Genomic DNA, 24,752 nt, shown 5'->3' with positions numbered 1-24,752 from the left:
TAGTGTAGAATTTCTGAGCACTTAAGAAAATGAAACTCGGGGCAGGGGGGGGGGGAGGGGGGCGGGGGGGTGGGGGGGGGGTGGGGGGGGCGGGGGGTTGGAACGATCTTTGATGGGCAGCAACATGTATGTTGCATATTTTTGTAGTACAGAAGTATAAATGCAAATACCACCAAACACTGCATGTTACTTTCCAAAGCATTGAAATCGAGATTGCAACGTACTTTTGTAAGCAAGTTACAGCTCATGTCACGTGATCTCACCAGCCAATGACAGCGAATATTCAGAGTATAGGGTACATGATGTGGTCACCCAATAGGAACATCACTGTTAAGTAGCATGAACACACAAATAGGAAAAGTTAATGGTTTAAATTAATATACATAGTGTTGCTACAAGAAAAGAAAAGTTTTCAGATGTAATATTGGTCTCTAAGATATGTGCAGACATAGAACCACTAGCTCAGCCCCCAATAATACCACTCCATACCGCAGCAAGAACAATTGTATCTTTGCCAGATTAGTTCTCTGTAGTATGCACTCTATGCTACATGCATTGTTTATATGCTGCGAGAATAAAAATATTCATAAGTGATGGGAGTGCGAGCGATTATTGTCGTAATTGCCACGCCCGCTCTCCTCTACCTATAGATTAATAGGCTGCACGAGCAGCTAAGCTTTCACATATAATGATCTTTTTTGCGCCTGTTACACTTTAAGATACATCATACAAATGTGCCAATAAATTGTTTAATGTCTGATCTTCTGGGCTTGAAATTCTTCTAACTGGCTCATCCTCAAAGAGTCAATTTTTAAATGAGAGTCAAACACTATGATTTAAGAAATTCATCATACATTCTCACACATAGTTCACCTTGCGTAAAAGCAAATTTACTATGAAAGTAAAGCCTAGTTTATACGACGATACTAAGCAACTGCGCTACTGGCCACTGCGCATGAACGCGGCACGTTTGTCCAACTCGGTCAAACTAAACACTTTCAGCGTGTTCCAACTTTGCCGACAATGGTTGCATGAGTTTTGAGTTTGTATGTCTTCACAGTGTGTCGACAAACTGAAATATGAAGTGGGAAATGAAAAATAATGTTCACTTTTTGGATATCTATGCTTTGCCCAGGGGTTTGTGGGATTTGTGGGATTTCAGTGATGCTGATTACAAAAATAAGCAACATATTGCTGCCCCTGGCACAAGCCATCTGTCCACTCCTGCTAACAGGCACTTGGCCAACATATATGACAGCATACGCTATACCCAAGCTCCTTGACTGGCTGCACGATGGCATTAAGCCACCTGTGCCTCCAGGCACATGGAGCCTGTGAGTGGGTATGTGAGCTCGAACAGCCTGTGGCTCCTGAATTCTTTATACTCTACTGTTTATAAAATATATAACCCACTATCCGTGTTCAAGCTCAAGAAGACATGCCAACGATCACAAAACAACATGTGACATCACACATTTATTAGCTCAAGTGCCATCAATGTGCAATACCCACAGCAAATTGAATTGCTTTCAGCATTCTGTCTTTATTTAATGCTAATAATTAACACAATAAAGAATTCACATTTGGTTTTATTTCTAACTACCCACAAAAACCAGAAGCTTAATGGAAACAGATTTTCTAATTTTTTTTGACACACACACACACACACACACACACACACCACACACACACACACACACACACACACACAAACTGATAAAAAATTAAACAATGTATAATTTGTAATGACATTATCTTTTTTTGTGTCTCCATGTCAGTTGCACAGGACTCCAGGCCACCCTATAGTAAGGTACAGAATTATCTTCTGTGAGAATGCTAGTAGTATAAACAGCATTAACACAAGATACAACACTTATTAGAAATTGTGTGTGTGTGTGTGTGTGTGTGTGTGTGTGTGTGTGTGTGTGTGTGTTCAGGCATTTAATAACTGAGGCAACACTCTTTCCTTTGCCAATTCTGGATAAAAAAAATAGTAATTTTTTTTGTGACATACTTAAATATTCCTGCATCATCTCATGTACTGCTACTAACTCTAAGCAGATGGCAGTCCCATAACGAGTCTTCAAAATGGCATCTACAACTGAGGCATGTTGCAAGCAAAAAGCAGTCACTGAATTTCTTTCGGTGAAAAACCAGACCATCACAAATATTCACAGGCATTTACAGAATGGCTACAGACACAGGGCAATGGCTAAAAGTATAGTAAGCCACTGAGAGAATCATTTGTCATCATCAGAAAAAGGAGAAGGGAAAGGAAATCTGATCACCTACGTGTAGACTAACCACACACAGCTATGATGCATACAATGTTGCAACATGAAGACACACTTATTTGAGGTGATTAACGAATGACAACTGAATAACTCAGTGCTCAACTTGGCACCTCTGTTGTCCACCAGTTAGTGTATTCAAATGTTTGTGCATGTTGGGTTCCCCTAAGACTAGCTGAAGAGCATACAGAGGAAAGATGGAACATCTGTGCCAAACTGCTTGCTTGTCATCAAGCTGATGGTGACAATTTTCATGTTGAACACTGCCACAAGTGATGAAACGTGGATTCACTACTTTGAGCTAGAAACAAAACAGCAGTTCGTTGAGTGATAGTACCCATCATCTTCGATGTAGTAGTACAAAACAGTGCCCTCAGCTGGTAAAATCATGGCTACACTATTATGGGATGATTAAAATGTTATTCTGTTCAATGTCCTCCCTCATAGAAAAACCATCAAGAAAGAAGTCTACTGCGAAACTCTTAGGAAATTGAAGAAACAATTGCAGCATGTTTGTGGCCACAAAACTGCGAATGCTTTTCTCCTCCTCCACGATAATATAAGGTCACACACAAGTCTGTGCACCCAAGGAGATCACGAAACTTTCGTGGACTGTTCTTCCTCATCTGCCCAACAGCCCCGCATCTTCTGACTTCCATCTATTTCGATTACTGAAGGATGGACTCCACAAGAAGTGCTACAACAATGATGGGGAAATTATTGATGCAACAAGAACTTGGTTGAGCCACAGACCAGCAGAATGATATCATGACAGTCTACAAACTACCAGATTAAGGTGGTGTAGGCTCACAGTACTGAATGGAGATCACACTGGAAGATGTGGGTTATAGTCAAAGAATCAGAGAACAATGTGTTGTATTTAAATCATGCATAAAACCATTCTGTTTGAGAAACAAAAGTGTTGCTTTACCTACTGAATGACCCTGGCAACAGTTGGCCATATCACTGATCTGTAGTCAGTCATACTGGAGGAAAGTAGATTGTCTGTTGTAAATGAAGCATTACAAAACATAAAATTATAGCTTGATGGAAAATGCACAGAGCAATGCTTTAGTTGGAAGATGCACATCAGCCAAACAGCTGACCCAGTGAACAGAAGCCTGTCAAAGATGAATGATGTAAGGAACAGGAAGGAGTGGGAGAAATTTCATTCAGCAAGCAATCTGACACGAACTCAATATCGCAGGTGATGAGGTTTGAAGAGTTGTAGCCAAGTAAGGAAACAATACGGCATTGGCTCAATTTATGAATGAAGGTCATGATTTACCAACAAAACATTGTTGTAACTAAAAAAATAATGGTCTCTAATGGGAGAACTAAATTATTTTGTTACAAGGTATATATATGAGGAACATTCAATAAGCAATGCAACACATTTTTTCTGAAAGCAGGTCAATTTTATTCAGGATTGCAATACACCATATTATTCCCCACTATTTTGGCTACAAAAGCCTATTTTTCAACATAATAATGATTCAATGCAGCAGCCTTACGCCACCTTGCTGGGAGGGCCTGTATGCCCGCACCGTACCACTCTACTGGTTGACGTAGGAGCCAATTTATTGCTGCACCAATAACCTCCACAACATCCACATACTGCTTCCCACAGGGTGCATCCTTCATTGGACCAAACAGATGGAAGTCTGAAAGCACACAATCTGGGCTGTATGGTGGATCAGGAAGAACAGTCCAATGAAGTTTTGTGAAGTCCTCTTGGCTGCACAGACTTTTAAGAGGCCTTGTGTTGTCATGAAGAAGGCCAAGTTCATTTGCATTTTTGTGATGACAAACACACTAAAGTACTTTCTTCTGTTTCCTGAGGATATTACAATTCAATTCAGAGTTGATCATTGCAGCACTGGAGAGTACATCAAGCAGAAGGACCTCTTCACAGTCCCAGAAGACTGCCACCATGACAATCAGCTGAGGGTGTGGCTTTGAACTTTTCCTTTGGAGCCATTCCATCGATAGCTGTTTCATTTCTGGTTCAAAGTGATTAACCCATGTTTCACCACCTGAGATGATGTTCGACAAACATTTGTCACAATCAGCCTCGTAAGGTGCAAGCAATTTCGCACAAATGGTCCTTCATTACTCTTTATGATCTTCTGTTAAGCGCGAGGAACCCAGCAGGCACACACCTTCGAGAACCCCAACTGCTGGATGAGTGTGTCACACCACCAACAGAGACATCCAGTTGTGCAATGCGGTGTTCGATAATGATCCTTCAATCACCTTAAATGAGTGTGTCTGCACGTTCCAACAACAGAGGAGTCACAGCTGTGGGCAGCCAGTCAGCATGCGGGACATCAGACAGGGTTGTGCGACCTTGTTATGGTGATGACAACTGACACGTCACCCAAGGCCTCACCACACTTTTGTTCACTGCCAGGTCTCCATAAACATTCTGCAAGCACCTACGAATATCTCTGATGCTCTGGTTTTCTGCCAACAGAACTCTACTTGAAATGCACCTCTGTTACAGACACCAGTTTGAATGCTACATATAGCATTGCCTGCTATTGGAATTACATCAAATAATAGGGGCTGAAGTGGGAATATTCCATGACATCCCACAACAAATTTTTTTCAACTGAAATTGGCTGGGAAAAAAAAGTGTTGCATTACTTATTGAACGCACCTCATATATAAAAGTGTAAAAGATAGAAAGAGAATAAAGATGTGGGGGAGTATATGATGATGTAGATTTAATTTATGTACTTTTTCAGGTGTATGAACATTTATATTTACTAGTAACGTATCAACAATATTTTATTTCATGTAACCTATACACTGATGAGCATGAGAGCGGTAGCTTTGGTCAATAGCAAACATAAGATCTTACCCTGAATAAAATAGTGCAATTTTCTCCCCCCCCCCCCCCCCCCCCCCATCCACCACCACCACCACCACCACCACCACCACCACCACAAAACAAAGGTTAAGAACTATGAAGCTGCCATTACCCTCCAAGTGTTGTGTTCACATAACACGAAGTTGTGCCTCAAAAAATGTGCCAAACGGGGTACAAATAATTTACAAATTACTGATGTATCTGTTATAAAACAAGTGTCTTAGATTGGCAATTTTATAAAGTCAGGTCCGACCTGGATTTTGGATTTTCGTGTGAAACATTCCTTCTCATACAGCCTTTATATCCGAGGCAAACTTTTTGTTCACATGCAGACTCTTTACAGCAATCCAACACCTATCTCACATCTGCCTTTTCCCTACATAATTATCCCCACCAGCCTAGTTCAAAAGCAGATTTCCACGCCATTATATCCCATTCTGGTACTGCTGAATGCTCTAAGGAAACAACTTAGGAATACACCTCTGTCACTCAGGATTATCCTGGTCTTGAGTGAATAAATCAGCTACTTCAACAGGGCTATGACTTCCTAAAATCTTGCCTTGAAACACTATTCTGTCTGATATTTTGCACACCCAATAGAGAATAGCTTTCCACCCCTCCCCCCACGCCTCCCACCACCAATCTTTGAAATATCCTGGTCAGATCCTATGTTGCTCCAGCACCAATTCCCTTACTCAATGGCTCCTAGCCCTGTGACTAACCCCACTGTAAGACTTGCCCATGCACCTTCCTATCCTATGTACACAAGGCCTGTAACTGGCAGTACATTTTCTATCAAGGGGAGAGCTGCCCGTGAAACAACATGTTGTGTATCAGCTATTATGTAAACACTGTTCGGCCTTTTGCATTGTTATGACAAGTTATCACAGAGAGTGTAGGCTAGCAATATACAATACCCTGTTGCAGAGCACACAGTACAACGTGACCATCTGGATACTCCCTCTCATGACAACAGTTCCTCAGAACTCCTTACAATATGTGGTTGGTTCTCAACATTTCTTCTCTCTCTCTCTCTCTCTCTCTCTCTCTCTCTCTCTCTCTCTCTCTCTCTCTCTGTGTGAGTGTGTGTGTGTGTGTGTTTGTCTTACTTATTATTGTATCTACCACCTTTACATTCTCATGTTTTCAAATATTAGATGGTGCAGGCATCAACAATCACTCTTTCCTTCTCATCCCATCCACTAAGTCTCTCCTGACCTGGGATTCTCAGTGACTTTTTCATAACTTTTCCTATTTCCTACACCTCATCTGTTGTTTTCCTTCATACCTCTTCCTATTCCCTCATCACCTCAACCCTTCTGCCATGAGGAGGAGCCACTGGCTCCAAAATTGATTTGTTTCCATACCTATTACGTGTTTTCTCCTGCCACAGTTTGGTGAACAGATTTTTATCTATCCATATTATATTTCGTAAAATAAAACGTTTTTATAATAATGTATGTGCCTTGAGCAATTTTCCTTCAAATTAAAAAGTTGTGTTTTCCTTCCTTTTGATTAAAGTGTTTTTGATATGTAATAAAATGCATAGTTTGTTTAGTGTATGACACTGCTTGTTTTATGCACAATGAATTACTGTAACATGATTACCTACAGAATTTTTCAGAAGAGCAAACAATGCCTACATGGTTAATGGATTCAGTTATTGGAAAACTGAATTCTATGTAGATGCAATTTATGGCCACTTGAAAAGAATATAAAACCTGAATGAAAGTAAACATATTTTGTAGTTCCACTCTTTGAAACCAAAGTTTTTTATGCTTTTTGTTAAGAAATGCACCTATACTCTGATGGTTATTGTCCATTGTAAATCAATACATGAAATTGATAATTTTGTAGTTATAGTACCTCTACTGTGGGGAATTTGTGGCAAAGGTGCTTTATCAGCTTTTGAACACATTGGCATATCAAACTTCATAAAGACCCCATTCCTTCCATCCAAACTGAGTTGCAAAAATCCTAACAACCCTAGACCCCCAACAAGGTCTCCCAACTGCCTTCATAGACTTTTCTGCCTCTCCTGAGTTGCATACCCCTACTTCCCCAATTATACAAAATTAATATCCTGGCCATCCCTGTGTAGCATGTTTCAAAGTTACAACTGAACACATCTTGACCTTTCTATACCAGCACCTCAAAACTCATCATGCAGAGATTCCCATCCCACAGAAGAAAACTCCAACCATTTCCTGCAATGTCTTGAACCCACTTCCATTTCCTCTACTACCTGAAGCCCACAATGTCACTACTGATGCAGCCTCTCTTTACACCAACAACCAGCATACCCACAGCCTCTCAGCACTTTAACACTAACTACGCAAACACCCACCAGAAACTCTTAAAAAAAATGTCACACAAGCCAAATTCGTCCTAACTCATTACTATTTTTCCTTTGATGGACAAACAGACAAACATCTAAGGGTGACAGCTAAGGTAACCTGTTCTACAGCAACCTTTTGTTGGGCTACATGGAAGGGGAAATTCTGAACACCCAGAATCTTTGCCTCCTGGTTTGGTAGACTTGCTGATGATCAAACTCAAATTCGAAGCCACCTTCGTTAACTTACCTACATCTTACTGAGGTTCACACACAAAACACAACTCTTATAAAACCATCCAACAAGCAACAGATCCTCTCCTTCAACAGTTGCCTCCCAATTTCCATGCAGTTCAAGCATCCAAGGTAAATTTATCTTGTCCTAAGCCAAATTCTTCAACAGCTATACAAATAACCTATCCCAGGTTTTCCTCTCCCACAAATAAGCACCCTGTCTGCCAGTCCACAAATGCCTCTTACATTACTCCACCAATGTTATGACTTTCTCAAATCAAGTATCGAAATGAGATGATCTTGCCCTCACCCTGTACTTCTCACACCACCCACTGTTGCCTTTTGTCACCCTCCAAAGCTTTACAACTTCCTTGATAAGCCATATTACACAAATATTCTTATTCTTGAAATTGTTCACATTGTAAAATTTATCTCAGGCATTTACACACTACCCATCACTACACCTTCAACAAATCATACAGCAAAGGCAGAGCAACAAAAGAACCCACTCTTGTTGTTTCCCAACTATGGTGTTCACTGCACTGTTTTTTATATAAGGATGATTACCACTAAACTGGATGAGTACATGAATGGACACAGAACTGTCTGCCCTGAGGACACCCGGCACCCATTTGCTAAGCATGCTCTACAGAATGACTCAAGAGACCTGCGTATCTACACCACCTTCCCAACATCCCAATCCCTCCATCAAAGAACGGATATACAAGTTCCTAAAGCATTTCTATCAGAGAGAGAGAAGGAAAAAAAAACCACTACAAAAAAGATAAGTACTGGCCAGCCATTCCATTTATTTATAAGAAAACCCTAGCATGAACCACAAGTTGCATCTTATAATTGCAATTCACAGTAGATGTAAAGTAAGAAAATTTTCCATTTTATGGTCATGGCACACAACAATACAAGATTTTTTTCTATCAGCAAAACTAAAAAAAAAATTCACTACGAAAAAGATAAGTACTGGCCAGCCATTCCATTTATTTATAAGAAAACACTAACATGAACCACAAGTTGCATCTTATAATTGCAATTCACAGTAGATGTGAAGTAAGAAAATTTTCCATTTTATGGTCATGGCACACAACAATACAAGATTTTTTTCTAAATATTTCATAAAAAGATACTAGCACTCAAAATTACGCCCAGAAATAGAAAAAATATTTGACAGCTTATAGCATTAAAAAAATAAGATGGTGTAGTTAAAATATTCTATACAATACTACAAGTCCCTCTGGAACACAGTACACATCCTGTTGAAGCTAACTGCAGACACACAATAAAAATCAGACATCTGGAATGAAATGATGTCTAATTACAGGTTCTTAAGCGCAATTTTAATGAATTTTCAAATACTGATCTTACACCGCCACAAAAAAAAGACAGTTTGAGAAAATACTTTGAAAGCTATAAGAAATGGCAAATAACAAAGAAGAAATACAGAATGACACACTCACCTAATGGTTGTGTTTATATAGCTCAACTCATCGTCACAATCACTCTGTGTGTTCTCTAAGTACTAGAACAAAAAGAGAACAAAATGCCATTAAATACATTCAAATAATGACATAATAGATGGTAAAATTACTTGGTAAATATTTATGGGGAGCAAATACTCTCTTATCCCCAGCATGTGGTAAAGTGAAGGAGCCGCAACAAAACAACTATAGAAACTATCACTATTCACATGTTAATTAAAAATATTACCACAAATATTTAAATGTACACATATACTTCAGTGCATTTGTAAAAAACAAAAACAGTTGGCACGCCTTACTCACACAGATCACAACGCACTGAAGCAGTATTGATGTCAGGCAGGATACAGCACTCATGTTGTGAGAATACTGGTCTTAAGGATCATCAAACTGAAGACTCATAAGCCAACCACTCTGCAACACATCCAAGCATCCAGCCTACAACCTTAGCAAGCACTGATGCTGTCACACTTTGCATCCACCACCTGCTTTGTCACTAATCATCTTCATTCACAGGTGCAACGCGACTCAATATCCATCTTCTTTGAAAGGTTTTGTCAGTATGGCTTCCTCAACCAAATACTGAGTGTATCTACACATATTCCAGAGCAAGTGGGTACTACTTCCTCCTTCTTATTGTTTTCTTTGGATTTAATGATATTCTTACCATTCATCTACATTTTCACAGTATATTTCCATTTCAAAATTCCCAGGTGTACATATCAATCAAAACTTGAACTGGTAATCAAATATATCTTCACAAATGTTTGAGTTCATCAACTTTTGCTCTACGTGTAATTACCAGTTTTGGTGATGAAAGAATCAAAATTAGCTTAATTTCCATAATTATATTCATCAATGTCATATGGAATTAATTTTCACGGGCAATTCCACGTACAGGCATGAAGTATGCACTGCACAGAAATGCACTGTGAGGATCATATCTGGTGTTCATGAAACCTTATGTATGAAACTATTTAAAAATAAACTACATATATTAATAACTACCTTACACCACCTGAAAAAACATTCCAACAATGAGTGAGAATGGTACGCAGACATCTAAGGCATGGGTATTGTTTCATACGCTTGCTGCTCCACGAGAAGTCACTGCCTGAAGTTTGGTGGCTCACCAATCTCAGCAGATAGGCTTGGAATATGGCTGGGCCTAAAGGCTCCGGTTGTTAGCTCGGTTCCCTCATGGTGTGCAATGTCATTTAAATATGTGTATTTTGCAGACCCATAGAGCACACACTCCTGATCAAGCCAGTATCACAAGAAGGCTCTGTGAAACTGGAGCAGACTGGCTGGGTTTGCTCCCCACAAACTATGATTTATGCATTTTAAAATATTTAGTGCTTAGAGGGACCATGCTTTCAGTTTTTTAAAGTGTCAGATCAGGGTAAGCTTAAAATCAAATGAGAGTCCAAAAACCTCACTATTTTCTTTAATATTAAGAACAGTGTCTCTCATCCTCTACTGAGGAAAGCTAAATTCTAAGGAAGGAAGGAAGACTAGGTTTCACATCCCATTGAGTTCGAAGTCACTAGGGATTGAGCACAAGCTCAGATTGTGACAAGGATGGGGAAGGAAATAGGCCACGTCCTTTCAAAGGGACCGTCCCAGCATTTTCCTGGATCAATTTACGGAAATCACAGAAATCCTAAATCTGAATGGCCTGTCAAGTTGGAATCATCATCCTCCTGAATGCAAATCCAGTGTGCTAACCACTGCACCACCTCACTCGGTGAAAGTTAAATTGTCAGCAACAACTGGTGGGTTGCTGAAAGACTGGAGAAGAAACGAAAGACAGAGAAATCATCTACAAACAACAAATACGTACACTAAAATCTAGGGAAAGCTGCCTGCAGGCGCCCGACTAGGCATACTGTCGGGTGGTTACAATCAAACTAGCTGTGTGCCGAGTGCTGCAGTACAGGCTGCATACATTGCAGGATTCTGAAACATCATAATTATGTATTTTGATTAATTGGTGTACTCACAGAGTATGCTGAAAAAAATAATAATTCAAGTTTCTACCACCCACACTACATTCTGACAGCTTAGAGTGTCATATTTTCACCTGGTGGCAGAAAGTGGAACTATTATTTTTTTCAGCACACTATGTACATCAATGAACATACCTACAATGTTTCAGTGTCCGAAGATGTATACAGCATGCACTGTAGCACTCACAACACTGCCAGTTTCATTATAAGCACCCGGTGCTACTGCCACCCGCCCTTTCCACATAATCCTTCCAATTTCTTTTCCTTGTCTTCATCCATTTATTTACACCTTGGATTCCACGTCGATTCCTTATCGATACATTTGTTCTCTATCTCATATGGTTACTCCTTGGATCTGTCTTAGGCACTTCATTTCCAGTACTGTTATTACAATTATTACTTCACTGATTGTCCATCATCCAGTCAACTAATGGACAGTTTTTTCATTATAAAGCTGCTTTCAGTATGTCCAAGTTGTCAATGATATACACTCATGATTTTGTTACCTGCCAGTGGATGTACAACCATTATGGAAGTATGCATTCCTTTGCACTTGCTTCTTCCAAGAACTAATTATATGCTAAAATATTACAAAAATCAGATAAAAGAGAACTAAAACAAAAAGAAGTTAAAGAGGAAATGGAAAGGAAAAACAGAAGAAATTTGTCTTTATCCCAAAAAATATGTTGAGGGACAAAATTACAAAACTTTTTGAGTTACCTCATGCAATCTTAACAGCCGGGGTACTCTACATCCAGTTTCCTTTTTGCACTATCGTTATGGCCTCGTTGATCCTACAGCAAGTCAATGGCGTACTAGAGTATTTACCATTTCACCACCCTTATGGCAGTTGTACTGAAGATCTTGTCTCCCTTTCAGGCTCAATTTCAGATAAGAAGAAAACTCTGATTTGGAAAGTAAGACAAGTTGTCAGTTTGCCAAACCCATTTTGCTGCATTCCAATCTTGGTATCAAGCCATTCCCCCTCCTACATAGCATGTCACATCCTTTCTTCGTGGGTGCGTATTAGTTGGTTTGTACTCTCCCTTTTGGCTGGCTCTGAGAAGAATCAAGCTATTTCATTCAAGAAGCTGACTTCCAAGTCATTAGACATTGCCTTGTAGACAGGAATGTCCTGAAGTTGCTGTTTCCCTTCCCTAACATCAAGGACTCAAACGGGACATTCCAGAGGATGTGATTATGTGTATCTATAGCTCTACACAATTTGGAGTCTCTATCCAACATTTGGGAAGAAGCAATATTTACAGTGGCAGAAGAGTACCACCTCTCCTGCCAAAAATCCATAATACACTTTGTGATGGGGATGCTATTATCTTCACAAGTCTCAAGTATTTCATTTGCTTTTTTTTTTTTTTGGACAGTTTTTCTTCATCTAGTATATAGCAGCTCTTTCTCTGACACACATATCAAGACGCAGGACCCCAAACACAACTTGCAATATAGCAGCTCATGACGTGCCAAATGCATGTGAACATTCGTTGTCAATCTATAACCTCCCCCCAATTTAACTCAGACTCTGTCCTTTTTATCTATAAATTTACGCTATGACTTTACTTACTGGATTATCTCGTATGATGCTTCATGATGTTTTGTACAGCAAGGGTTCTCTTATACGTCTTTAATAAAGTTGTTAGGTTCATATTTTTCTGGATCATGAGTAACTATTCACTTGAACTTTACCAACAGCTCCATTACATGTTTACTATTCCAAGTAAATGATTCTAGCTCTTGTCCAAGATGAGGTAAAATCTTCCTTGTCCATTTTATTGCCCACAAATATCTCCATTAATTTTGCTAACATCCAGTGGGCAATACAAGGCTGAAACTACAAATTTTTATCTTGTTCTTAATACCTATTGAAGGCCAGACAATTTATACCCAAGATGATTTATGATTGTTGTATATTGCTATGAATATGTCACACCTCATCTGATTTGGTGAAGACTGTCAGTCTCGCTAGCGGGATGAAAGCAGAGCTCACCATCTGCAGCATCGTCGACAGCACTGACTGCGGACCTTTGGTACAGAGCAGAGTGGAGGGTCTGAATCAGAGGCTGAGACGGTTCTGCGACCGTGTGGGCTGCAGATTCCTCGACTTGCGCCATAGGGTGGTGGGGTTTTGGGTTCTGCTGGATAGGTCAGGAGTCCAATACACGCAGCAAGCGGCTACATGGATAGCAGGGGTTGTGTGGCGTGGACTGGGCAGTTTTTTAGGTTACATGGCCTCAGGCAAGTACAGAAGGGGCAACAGCCTCAAAGGGTGCAGGGCAAAGTCAGGACATGCGGGGACCAAGCAGCAATCGGTATTGTAATTGTAAACTGTTGAAGCTGGGTTGGTAAAGTACCGGAACTTCAAGCACTGATAAAAAGCACCAAAGCTGAAATCATAGGTACAGAAAGCTGGCTGAAGCCAGAGATAAATTCTGCCGAAATTTTTACAAAGGCACAGACGGTGTTTAGAAAGGATAGATTGCAGGCGACTGGTGGTGGCGTGTTTGTCGCTGTTAGTAGTAGTTTATCCCGTAGTGAAGTAGAAGTGGATAGTTCCTGTGAATTATTATGGGTGGAGGTTACACTCAACAACCGAGCTAGGTTAATAATTGGCTCCTTTTACCGACCTCCCGACTCAGCAGCATTAGTGGCAGAACAACTGAGAGAAAATTTGGAATACATTTCACATAAATTTTCTCAGCATGTTATAGTCTTAGGTGGCGATTTCAATTTACCAGATATAGCCTGGGACACTCAGATGTTTAGGACAGGTGGTAGGGACAGAGCATAGAGTGACATTATACTGAGTGCACTATCCAAAAATTACCTCGAGCAATTAAACAGAGAACCGACTCGTGGAGATAACATCTTGGACCTACTGATAACAAACAGACCCGAACTTTTCGACTCTGTATGTACAGAACAGGGAATCAGTGATCATAAGGCCGTTGCAGCATCCCTGAATATGGAAGTTAATAGGAATATAAAAAAAGGGAGGAAGGTTTATCTGTTTAGCAAGAGTAATAGAAGGCAGATTTCAGACTACCTAACAGATCAAAATGAAAATTTCTGTTCCGACACTGACAATGTTGAGTGTTTATGGAAAAAGTTCAAGGCAATCGTAAAATGTGTTTTAGACAGGTACATGCCGAGTAAAACTGTGAGGGATGGGAAAAACCCACCGTGGTTCAACAACAAAGTTAGGAAACTACTGCGAAAGCAAAGAGAGCGTCACTTCAAATTTAAACGCAGCCAAAACCTCTCAGACAAACAGAAGCTAAACGATGTCAAAGTTAGCTTAAGGAGGGCTAAGCGTGAAGCGTTCAGTGAATTCGAAAGTAAAATTCTATGTACCAACTTGACAGAAAATCCTAGGAAGTTCTGGTCTTACGTTAAATCAGTAAGTGGCTCGAAACAGCATATCCAGACACTCCGGGATGATGATGGCATTGAAACAGAGGATGACACACGTAAAGCTGAAATACTAAACACCTTTTTCCAAAGCTGTTTCACAGAGGAAGACCACACTGCAGTTCCTTCTCTAAATCCTCGCACAAACGAAAAAATGGCTGACATTGAAATAAGTGTCCAAGGAATACAAAAGCAACTGGAATCACTCAACAGATGAAAGTCCACTGGACCTGACGGGATACAAATTCGATTCTACACAGAGTATGCGAAAGAACTTGCCCCCCTTCTAACAGCCGTGTACCGCAAGTCTCTAGAGGAACGGAAGGTTCCAAATGATTGGAAAAGAGCACAGGTAGTCCCAGTCTTCAAGAAGGGTCGTCGAGCAGATGCGCAAAACTATAGACCTATATCTCTGACGTCGATCTGTTGTAGAATTTTAGAACATGTTTTTTTGCTCGAGTATCATGTCGTTTTTGGAAACCCAGAATCTACTCTGTAGGAATCAGCATGGATTGCGGAAACAGCGATCGTGTGAGACCCAACTCGCTTTATTTGTTCATGAGACCCAGAAAATATTAGATACAGGCTCCCAGATAGATGCTATTTTCCTTGACTTCCGGAAGGCGTTCGATACAGTTCCGCACTGTCGCCTGATAAACAGAGTAAGAGCCTACGGAATATCAGACCAGCTGTGTGGCTGGATTGAAGAATTTTTAGCAAACAGAACACAGCATGTTGTTATCAATGGAGAGACGTCTGCAGACATTAAAGTAACCTCTGGCGTGCCACAGGGGAGTGTTATGGGACCATTGCTTTTCTCAATATATATAAATGACGTAGTAGATAGTGTCGGAAGTTCCATGCGGCTTTTCACGGATGATGCTGTAGTATACAGAGAAGTTGCAGCATTACAAAATTGTAGCGAAATGCAGGAAGATCTGCAGCGGATAGGCACTTGGTGCAGGGAGTGGCAACTGACCCTTAACACAGACAAATGTAATGTATTGTGAATACATAGAAAGAAGGATCCTTTATTGTATGATTGCATGATAGCGGAACAAAAACTGGTAGCAGTTACTTCTGTAAAATATCTGGGAATATGCGTGCGGAACGATTTGAAGTGGAATGATCATATAAAATTAATTGTTGGTAAGGCGGGTACCAGGTTGAGATTTATTGGGAGAGTTCTTAGAAAATGTAGTCCATCAACAAAAGAGGTGGCTTACAAAACACTCGTTCGACCTATACTTGAGTATTGCTCATCAGTGTGGGATCCGTACCAGATCGGGTTGACGGAGGAGATAGAGAAGATCCAAAGAAGAGCGGCGCGTTTTGTCACAGGGTTATTTGGTAACGGAGATGTTTAGCAAACTCAAGTGGCAGACTCTGCAAGAGAGGCGCTCTGCATCGCGGTGTAGCTTGGCCACCAGGTTTCGAGAGGGTGCGTTTCTGGATGAGGTATCGAATATATTGCTTCCCCCTACTTATACCTCCCGAGGAGATCACGAATGTAAAATTAGAGAGATTTGAGTGCGCACGGAGGCTTTCAGACAGTCGTTCTTCCCACGAAGCATACGCGACTGGAACAGAAAAGGGAGGTAATGACAGTGGCACGTAAAGTGCCCTCCGCCACACACCATTGGGTGGCTTGCGGAGTATAAATGTAGATGAAGCCTGTCTTTTGTCCTGTAGATCTCGTGGCTATCAGTTCCTGCTCTCATTGATATGATGGGCCACACAGCTTCTCAATATTGCTCAAATTATGGCATCCTTTTTTTTTTTTTTTTTTTTTTTTTTTTTTTTTTTTTTTTTTGCGATATGCATGTTTTTCCAGTTAATATTGGAACATTTGTCTTGGCAGCTAAAAGAGAGAAAATGTTAATGTGGGATTAATTAACTGGAAGAGTGTCCAAGGTAACTTCCTAGAACTGGTTTCACTTATTTAAAGGTAATAATTTCCACGTAGTACTAGGAACAGAAAACTGCAAGAAGTGAACAGCAGCAACAAAATCATAAATTAAGACTGCAAAACACTGGTGAGCCAAAACATTATGACAGCTTCTCACAGTGAGAGTGAATGTTGCCTCATGTCCTCACAGGTATGTGACACCATAAAGGAAGCATATAAAGTGGAACAGAGATAGAGCCAGATGGTTACAGTGATGATACGGGACCACAAATGGGGAAATGCACTGACATCAGTAACTTTGACAAAGAGTAGAATTTTAGGCCCCATCACCGGGCAATGTTGCAAATTACTGTCATAAGCATCTACGGAAAGTGGTAGGACAATGGTGACACCACCAGCAGGCAACAGGATGTAGGACGTCCACGTTCCGTGACAGAACTTGGAGGTCAGAGGGTTATCCACTCTATAATGCAGGACCGCTGGTGATATGTGACAGACCACATGATGGAATACAATGTCAATGCAGGCTGAAGTATTTTGGGGCACACCATTTGGTACACATTACTGAACCTTGGGCTCCAAACAGACGACCCCTGTATGGTCCCACAGTTACCCAAACACATCAATTACGATTTCCGTGGGCACAAGAGCATCGAGATTAGACCACAGATCAATGGAAATGAGTTGTCTGATCAGATGAATGACATTTATTGTTACACTCCCAGAAACGTCTGGATATGCTGCCATCCATGTGGATAGCTGCTTGAATCATTCGCACTGCTACGGATGCAGACCGGTGGTGGCAGTATTATGCTATGTGGGACATTCACCTGAGATTGCACAGGACCTGTGGAAGTATTCAAAAGCACCACAGATGGCTGTGGACTACGAGAACATTACTGAGGATCACCTGAATCCCCCTATGCTAAATTTCCTCCCTGACAGTGGTGGAGAATTGCCCTACAAAAGTTTGAGGAAACATGATAGTGAACTAACAATGTCTCTGCCATTAAATTTCCCCAATCTGAATTCAATGGAATGTAACTGAGATGCTACTGGGCACCAGTTTCACACCCACAAACCGGCGACCAGTAATTTCCAGAAACTGTGTGACCTGTGTGTAACTATAAGGAGCCACATATCACCAGAAACCTGCTGAGGACTTGCCAAATCTACATCACAAACAATCACTACTGTATAGTGTTCCAAAGGTGGACCAACACGCTATGAAGCAGGTGGTCATAATATTTTCGCTCATATTGTAAAGGTAGGCTAGATGGTAATGATTGTTTTGTTTTGTTTTGTTTTGTTTTAAGGTGCAAAAACAACTAGGGTCACATGTGCCCATGTCAGAACCATAGAACACAAAGACAAAAGAAAGGGGGCTAAGACCGACTGCATGTTAAGCCCAATCGATGGAAGGAGAGACAGCTAAAAACTGGAACTTGGAGAAATGTCCATAAAATACACCATAGAGAAACTGAAGTCCTGAACTAAAGATTAAATGTCCTTTGCCATATTGCTACGATGCATAAAAAGTAAAAAGCAGTCAACAGCCTGTGCGTCATTCGCTAAAACTACCTATAACTCACACAGCAAACATACATGAGAACACAAGTGGTTAAAAAACAGGTGTTCCAACAGAAATTAGCACAAAGTGGTTGAGGAGTACCACTTAACAAATGACGTTGGCTAAAAATACAGCGCCCAATACATAACCTAGCTAAAATGATCTCCTCACAGTGGGAGGGCCAAGAGGAGGTCATCCAAGCCGCTGGGAGAGGCTTAACTCCCCGGAGCTTGCACCCATGAAGGGAGAACCAGTGGTGATGTCAAAGTGACTCAACTTGCTTACAGATGGCAACACAGAGATTGTTGAAGGGAATGGGAGAACTAGCAGGCTGAGATACGAGGACTGCAGCCTTGGCAGCAGTGGCAGCAGCCTCATTTCCCATCAAATCAATGTGACTAGGAACCCACATAAACATGACAGTGGCTCCAGCAAAAGTGAGCAAGCGACAGCTTTCCTGGACCCGTTGCACTAAGGTATGTACAGTGTACAGCACATAAAGGCTCTGAAGGGCACAATAGAGTTGGAGCAGATGACATAATCGAAAATCCTGTGTTTCCGAAAGTACTATGTGGCCTGATACAGGGTGAAGAGTTCTGCTGTAAATACTGAGCAGTGTTCCAGAAGCCGATACTGAAAATCGTTAGCGTCAGTGACGATGGCACACCCGACACCATGGTCAGTCCGAGAGCAGTCACTCTACACAAAGGTACTATCACAAAGTTCCATGTGAAGGTCATGAAACTTTGGTGATAGAGCGAGGCTGAGTAGCGTCCTTAGGAAGTAAATGAAGGCCGAAGTGAACATGGGCTGCCAAATGAAGCCAAGTTGGTGAAGGGTTCACACCCATTGGCAAAGTGGCAGGTACCATGAAGTTAAGCAGCCAGAGGAAGAGCCAAAAGTAACTCAAAGACGTAACAGAAGGACGTGCCCCATACTGGCGATCAAAGGAGCCATTGAAAAAGGGAGCATAGGATCGGTGACCAGGCATGGCAGACAAACACCATGTGTATCTGCTGCAGAGAAAGTCACGACAGCGGTACTTCGGCAGCTTCTGCATACAGACTCTTGACCACGCTAGTGTAAAAGGTGCCATTGGCCAAACGGATGCCATGATGGCGGATAGTATTCAGATGGCATAAGAGAGATGGATGTGCAGAAGCATACACAAAACAGTCTAGTATCGAACAGACACGGGGCCAGTACAAAAGGAGTAGGGTGGTCTGATCTGCTCTCCAGAAAGTAAAGCTGAGGACACTGAGGGACCGCGTACAGTGGGCAACCAAGTGAAACACGTGTGAGGACCAAGAAAGTTTCTTATCAGGCATGAGCCCAAAGAATTTTGTAGTTTCAATGAACGGAAGAGCAACAGGTCCAATATGTAAAGACGGTGGAAGAAACCAATTGCATCAACAGAAATTCGGCGGAAGAAACCAACTGTGCCACCAGAAATTCATACAAACAGTTTAGGCAGCAGAAAAGCGAAGGCCATTGTCGATGCTCCCCGAGTAAAGACGATTGCGACATTGCTAAAGACGCCACTCCAGGAAACCAGTCTATGGAGAACTGCAATAGATCACAAAATAGATGCCCGGCAGGAGACAGGCCATAATAGGGTTAATGGCAATAGCAAAGAGGACGATGCTTAGGATGGAACCCTGAGGCACACCGTTATCCTGGAATAAGGTGTCCATCAAGGCAGTACCCACATGCATCTTGAAAACTCTGTTTTTTAAATATTCCTGAAGGGGACGGGGCATGCAGCCACAGAAGTATAGAGGATACCAGTCTTCCAGCATGTGTCCCAGGCTTACAGCAAATCGAAAACACTGGTACAGTCTGGTATTTCCGCAGAAAACCATTCACAACATGGGTTGACACAGTGATGGCATGGTCAACTGCAGAATGGCACGCTCGAAATCCACTCGGTACAGTAGTTAGTAAATTGTGAAACTCCACCCTACGAGTCGGGCATGAATCGTATGTTACATCACCTTGCAAACACAGCTCAAGAGAAAAATGGGGCAATAACTATAAGTAAGCTGTTTGTCCTTACCGGGTTTAGGTATGGGTAGGGCAGTGGCTTCATACCAGCTTCTGGGAAATGTGTCCTCTGCCCAAATGCAATTGTACGTATGGAGGAGAATATGCTTTCCTATAAGAGAAAGGTTCTGCAACATCTGAATGTTAAAATTGTCCGGTCCTGGGGCGGAGGATCAGTATGAAATGAGAGCTCGATCTAGCTCCCGCACAATAAAGGTGACATTCCACAAAACAGTGGCCAAAGGTGTTGGAGATAGCAATAGGGACCACTATGACATAATCTGGTACTGTCAGGTCAGAAATTTGGGAATGGAACTTGGTCCCCGAGAGCCATCGCAGGTTGCCCCCATGATTGAAGAGGGAGTGGAACTGTTAAAAGAGAGACTGGGCCACTCGAGACTGTGGACAAGCTGGGCAGTGCAGAAGGAGCAGTCCAAATGGGAATAGGTGTGCGTGGAGTCTGAAAGTAACATGAGTGCTCCAGCATTACGGCAGATGACATTATGTTGATTGAGAAAGTCAACCAAAAGGACACCTCCTGGGCAGGCTGTGGGAGAACTCCAAAGGGGATGGTGTGCACTAAAGTCACCAAGCAGGGGGGTGGGGGAAGGTCAAAGTGGACTGGGAAGAAATGCAGGAGCTCAAAGCGGTCGTGAAGACACAATTTTGTTTCCTGGAGGCAGAGAACAAGCGGGCAATGCGACTCCAAGAGCAGCCATAAGTCATCTTAGTTGAATCAAAGGCCATGAACATTCCATTGGAGAAGAATCATGACATGGATAGGGGAGGAGGGAAAAAATGAAGTCGTGTCACCTCAGTGGCTGCCAAGTGCCAGTCTTCGAAGATTCACTGCTACAGGGCACAGAGGCTGGAGGATCCTGCTCAACGAGATCTACAGAGGCGTTGGCATTCTCCTTCTGTTGGTCTGCACAGTCCAGGGTAGAAAAAAATGGTTAGCAGTGCACACCGGCAACACTGAGGTTGGTTGGGCGAGGATAACACATTGCAACACTGTCGAAGAGGATCTCCGAGTTGGCAAAGGAGAGGTCCGTTTGCATTTATTTTATTTCTTGGAGCCTTTCCAACTGGCAGAGGAAGCTCTGATGTTTGTTGGCTGGAGGGACATAAAAAGTCTTCGTAGGAGTATTCCTTCTGTACTTTCTGGCCTGCTGGTTGTGTAGCAGGTGACATCGCCCTGTGAGGCAAAAGTTTGTTGGCTTGCTGCACAGCTGGAGGAGAAGATGGGAATGCTACCATGATAGTGCGATTTTACAGCTGCAGTGCTGAATTTGAGGTCAAATGTCTGCGAGGCCATGTCCTTCATGGAGCATCTCCTGGGCAGCCCGCTCATCGAGTTACGTGGGACAGTTTCAGGAAGAGGCAGCTTGGTTGCCATTGGCGTGTAATGATGGTAGCATATTTATTACTATAAAGAACTCAGCAGTATCTATTGAGGTTATTAAAGACCCTGAATGTGAATTAATGGGATGAAAGTAAGCCTCAAAGGTGAGTGAATTTAGTAATTAGATGCTTTTTTCGTGGTTTAGTGCCTCACAGGAAATTTGGAAAATATAAGGTGTAAGTTTCCTGACATGTTAGTTACATGTCCCATATGTCGTTTGAACTATTCTTTTATCAAAATGATGTGGAATGAGTCAGTTTACAGGATACATATATATGATTAGTGTTAACATTAATGAACACCTTTTTTATTCTTACTCAAGAAACTAGACTTAAAGACAAGGTTTTTTTTTCTTTTAAATGGCTGCTAGTTTTTAAGTAGAAATTCGTTAATAGAATAAAAGGAGTTGTCCATGAGTAATGATTTTATGTTAAATTTAAAACTTGCTTCAGTATCTGTCAGACATTTTACGTAATTAGTCAAATGATCCAAAATTTTTGTTGCAGCATACTGAACTCCTTTCATTGCCAATGACAGATTTAATCCTTTCACGGCTGGTAGCGTCAAGCATCCTGCCTGCCTAACTGCCTAATGGGGTGAATGTACTGTGTGCCTGGCTGGCAGATGGCTGACACAGCCCGATGATCACTGCTGGCTATGGTCATTGTTGGCTAATCATACATTCCAGCACACACAGAACCACTCTTCAGAAACAGTCTTTAGAATCAGTATCACACTGTATTATCGCAGTGGTTGCAGTTTATGATAACCACAAAAAGAGAGCTTCAAAACTAATCCAAGCTTCCTGTTATATATTTGTTCTGGTTTGAGAAAAATTATTTTACCAAAAATTATAAGAACTTTTTTATTTGTGATTGGAAAGTTCTGCGGTGAGATTTACACTACCTATATATATATGCTCCTATAACCTATTTAAATTTCATTAACATTGAACAAATCCATTTCAAGACGTATAGTTTTAAAGCGAGCGATTCTAGTGAAGATGCCCAAAACTAGGACTATCTTCTGTTCTGCGCAGTTGTGAGTGTTGCTGAGAAACTGAGGTATCTGCTGCAGCATTCTCCTTTGGCAACGTCTGATACATCACTTCTGTAGTAAAATACATGCCCTTTCAGATTACATATGGCCGTACTGTATGTACTTTGTTGATTAGGAAATCAAATTGCATTTGTTTTGCCAGTGTGCGCAGTTTGCTATTCCGCATGGCAGGAACTGTTGCAGAGAAACTGCGTGTATTTTGCTGCACTATTCACCACTTGCAAGACCTGATATGTCAGTTCATTAGGATAATTCCAGCCCTTCAGATTATATGTCTTTTTATCTTCTGTCTTGGGTACATTAGGAAATCAAATTGCATCTAACAGATCCACTCTCAAGGCGAAAGGAACCACAAGCTGGCGAATACTGCAGCACTTTCCGACAAGAAAAACAAATAACGACAGTGTTGGCAGGAACATTCAAATACAGACAACAGTGAGTTATCATTCCATAGTGCCCATTTATCTGCTCCCATAGACATACACGAATGTTGTTACCTGTCAGGTTTTCCTTCCTGCAGGGCGCAAATGAACGTCTGTAGCTGTCTGACTGTTCTACCTGCTGGGCAAACATGTACACCTGTAGCCATCTGGATGTTCTACCTGCAGGCCATAAATGTATGCCTGTAGCCACAAAAGGATTAATAATGGGTAATAAAGGTATTTTTCCCTCTGGTGTTGCAGGTATTGACATCACTGTTCTTCTCAAATTGTGGCAGATTATATATGATGAATTTCATTAGCAAACATATGCACTGTGATGGTGCAGTTAACATGACCAGCTTCTTGAATAGGTACCTACACGATATCAATGGATGAACACCAAATATTATTCTTACTGCTCACTTTTGTGCAATCAATACTTTCTTTCTGCATGATGAGTTACCCAAGAAAATGATTCCATACAAAATTATTGAATGGAAATGTGCCAGGAGGTTGATCGTTTGTTTCCAAAATTAGCAATTGTATGAAGAGCGAAAGTAGCTGAGCTTAACTGTTTGGAAAGCTCAGTAATATGTTATTGTAATAGGGGACTACTTTATTTGCCAACTATTGAACAGGCAAGTCACATGATTAAAATGGGTACCATTTGAGACAGTTTTGAACGTCTTTTCTGAATATTACTTACAACAGTTAGGAAACCAACTACCGAGAGCAAGGTCTCAGACTGTCTAGCAATGGACACACCCAAACTTTCTGAATTGGTTAACAAAGAGAGGGAATCTGTGACAATAAGGCTGTTATTGCATCAATGACTATAGGCTGCAAAACTAGTGTTAAGAAAGGTAGAAAATAGTTTTGCTTGTAATGTGTGACAGGGAACAAATCACACTTTTTCTCAGCAGTCAATATCAATCATTTCTCTACGAGCTTATACAGGGTGGGGCAAATGAAAGTGGTCCTGAGAACAGAGTTCCAGCGTACAGAGAAACACAGCAGAGGAAAGGAAATGCAGCAGATGTTGAAAGTGACCACCATTCATATCTTGGCACTTTTGGGCCCCAGTCAGCAAATTGCAGAAGACGGATCGAAACTGGACTGCTGGAATTCCTGCAGTCTCATCTGAAATGTTCTGCTGCAGGCCATGAACAGACTGACCTTTTACATATAAATTAAAATAAATGTATGTATTCTGTGGACAGACATTGGTAGCTAGCTCTGGTGGGAACTCATCTCTCCACTGTTTAGTGAAACCCTTTAGCTTTCAAACCTAGACACTTCGATGGTCACAGAATCACCGAAGTCTTTAGTGCAGGATTTCAACTTTGCTCAAAAGCACAAGCCCCAGCCAGTTCTGAGAATTGTTCTCGAGATTGTGAGCAATGATGTACCACAAGCAAGGCTGATTGCTCTACTTATGTCAGATGTCAGCAGGGACCTAGTGTAGCCTCAGAAAACATAACAGCACCATTTGTTCCGAGGTGGGCAACAATCTGCAACTGTTTGCAACCAGTGCCTTTAATTTTGGCTGGGATATTATCTTAAACATACTGAATGAAGTTCCTGAATGTTTGAACTAGCTGTGATTAACGGATCATTAATACTAATCACTGCATCACCGCACTAGGTAAGAGACATATAAATTTCATCACAAATGATTAAGCGAAAT

General features: G+C 41.4%; 1 protein-coding gene across 3 annotated transcripts in view; it reads right to left on the bottom strand.

The window, feature by feature from the left end:
* Window positions 1–24,752, bottom strand: part of LOC126470266 (ero1-like protein) — an 82,279-nt gene that overhangs the window by 31,473 nt on the left and 26,054 nt on the right. For all 3 annotated transcript variants that reach the window (XM_050098005.1, XM_050098004.1, XM_050098003.1), the window contains one exon: window positions 9,208–9,269. In XM_050098005.1, the coding sequence (XP_049953962.1) occupies window positions 9,208–9,269 (62 nt within the window). The remainder of the gene's footprint in view (window positions 1–9,207; window positions 9,270–24,752) is intronic.

This window comes from Schistocerca serialis, chromosome 3 (assembly GCF_023864345.2).
Source record: "Schistocerca serialis cubense isolate TAMUIC-IGC-003099 chromosome 3, iqSchSeri2.2, whole genome shotgun sequence".
Classification (NCBI taxonomy): Eukaryota; Metazoa; Arthropoda; class Insecta; order Orthoptera; family Acrididae; genus Schistocerca; species Schistocerca serialis.
The sequence above is the reverse complement of the archived record's forward strand: the minus strand, read 5'-3'. Positions and strand labels throughout refer to the sequence as shown.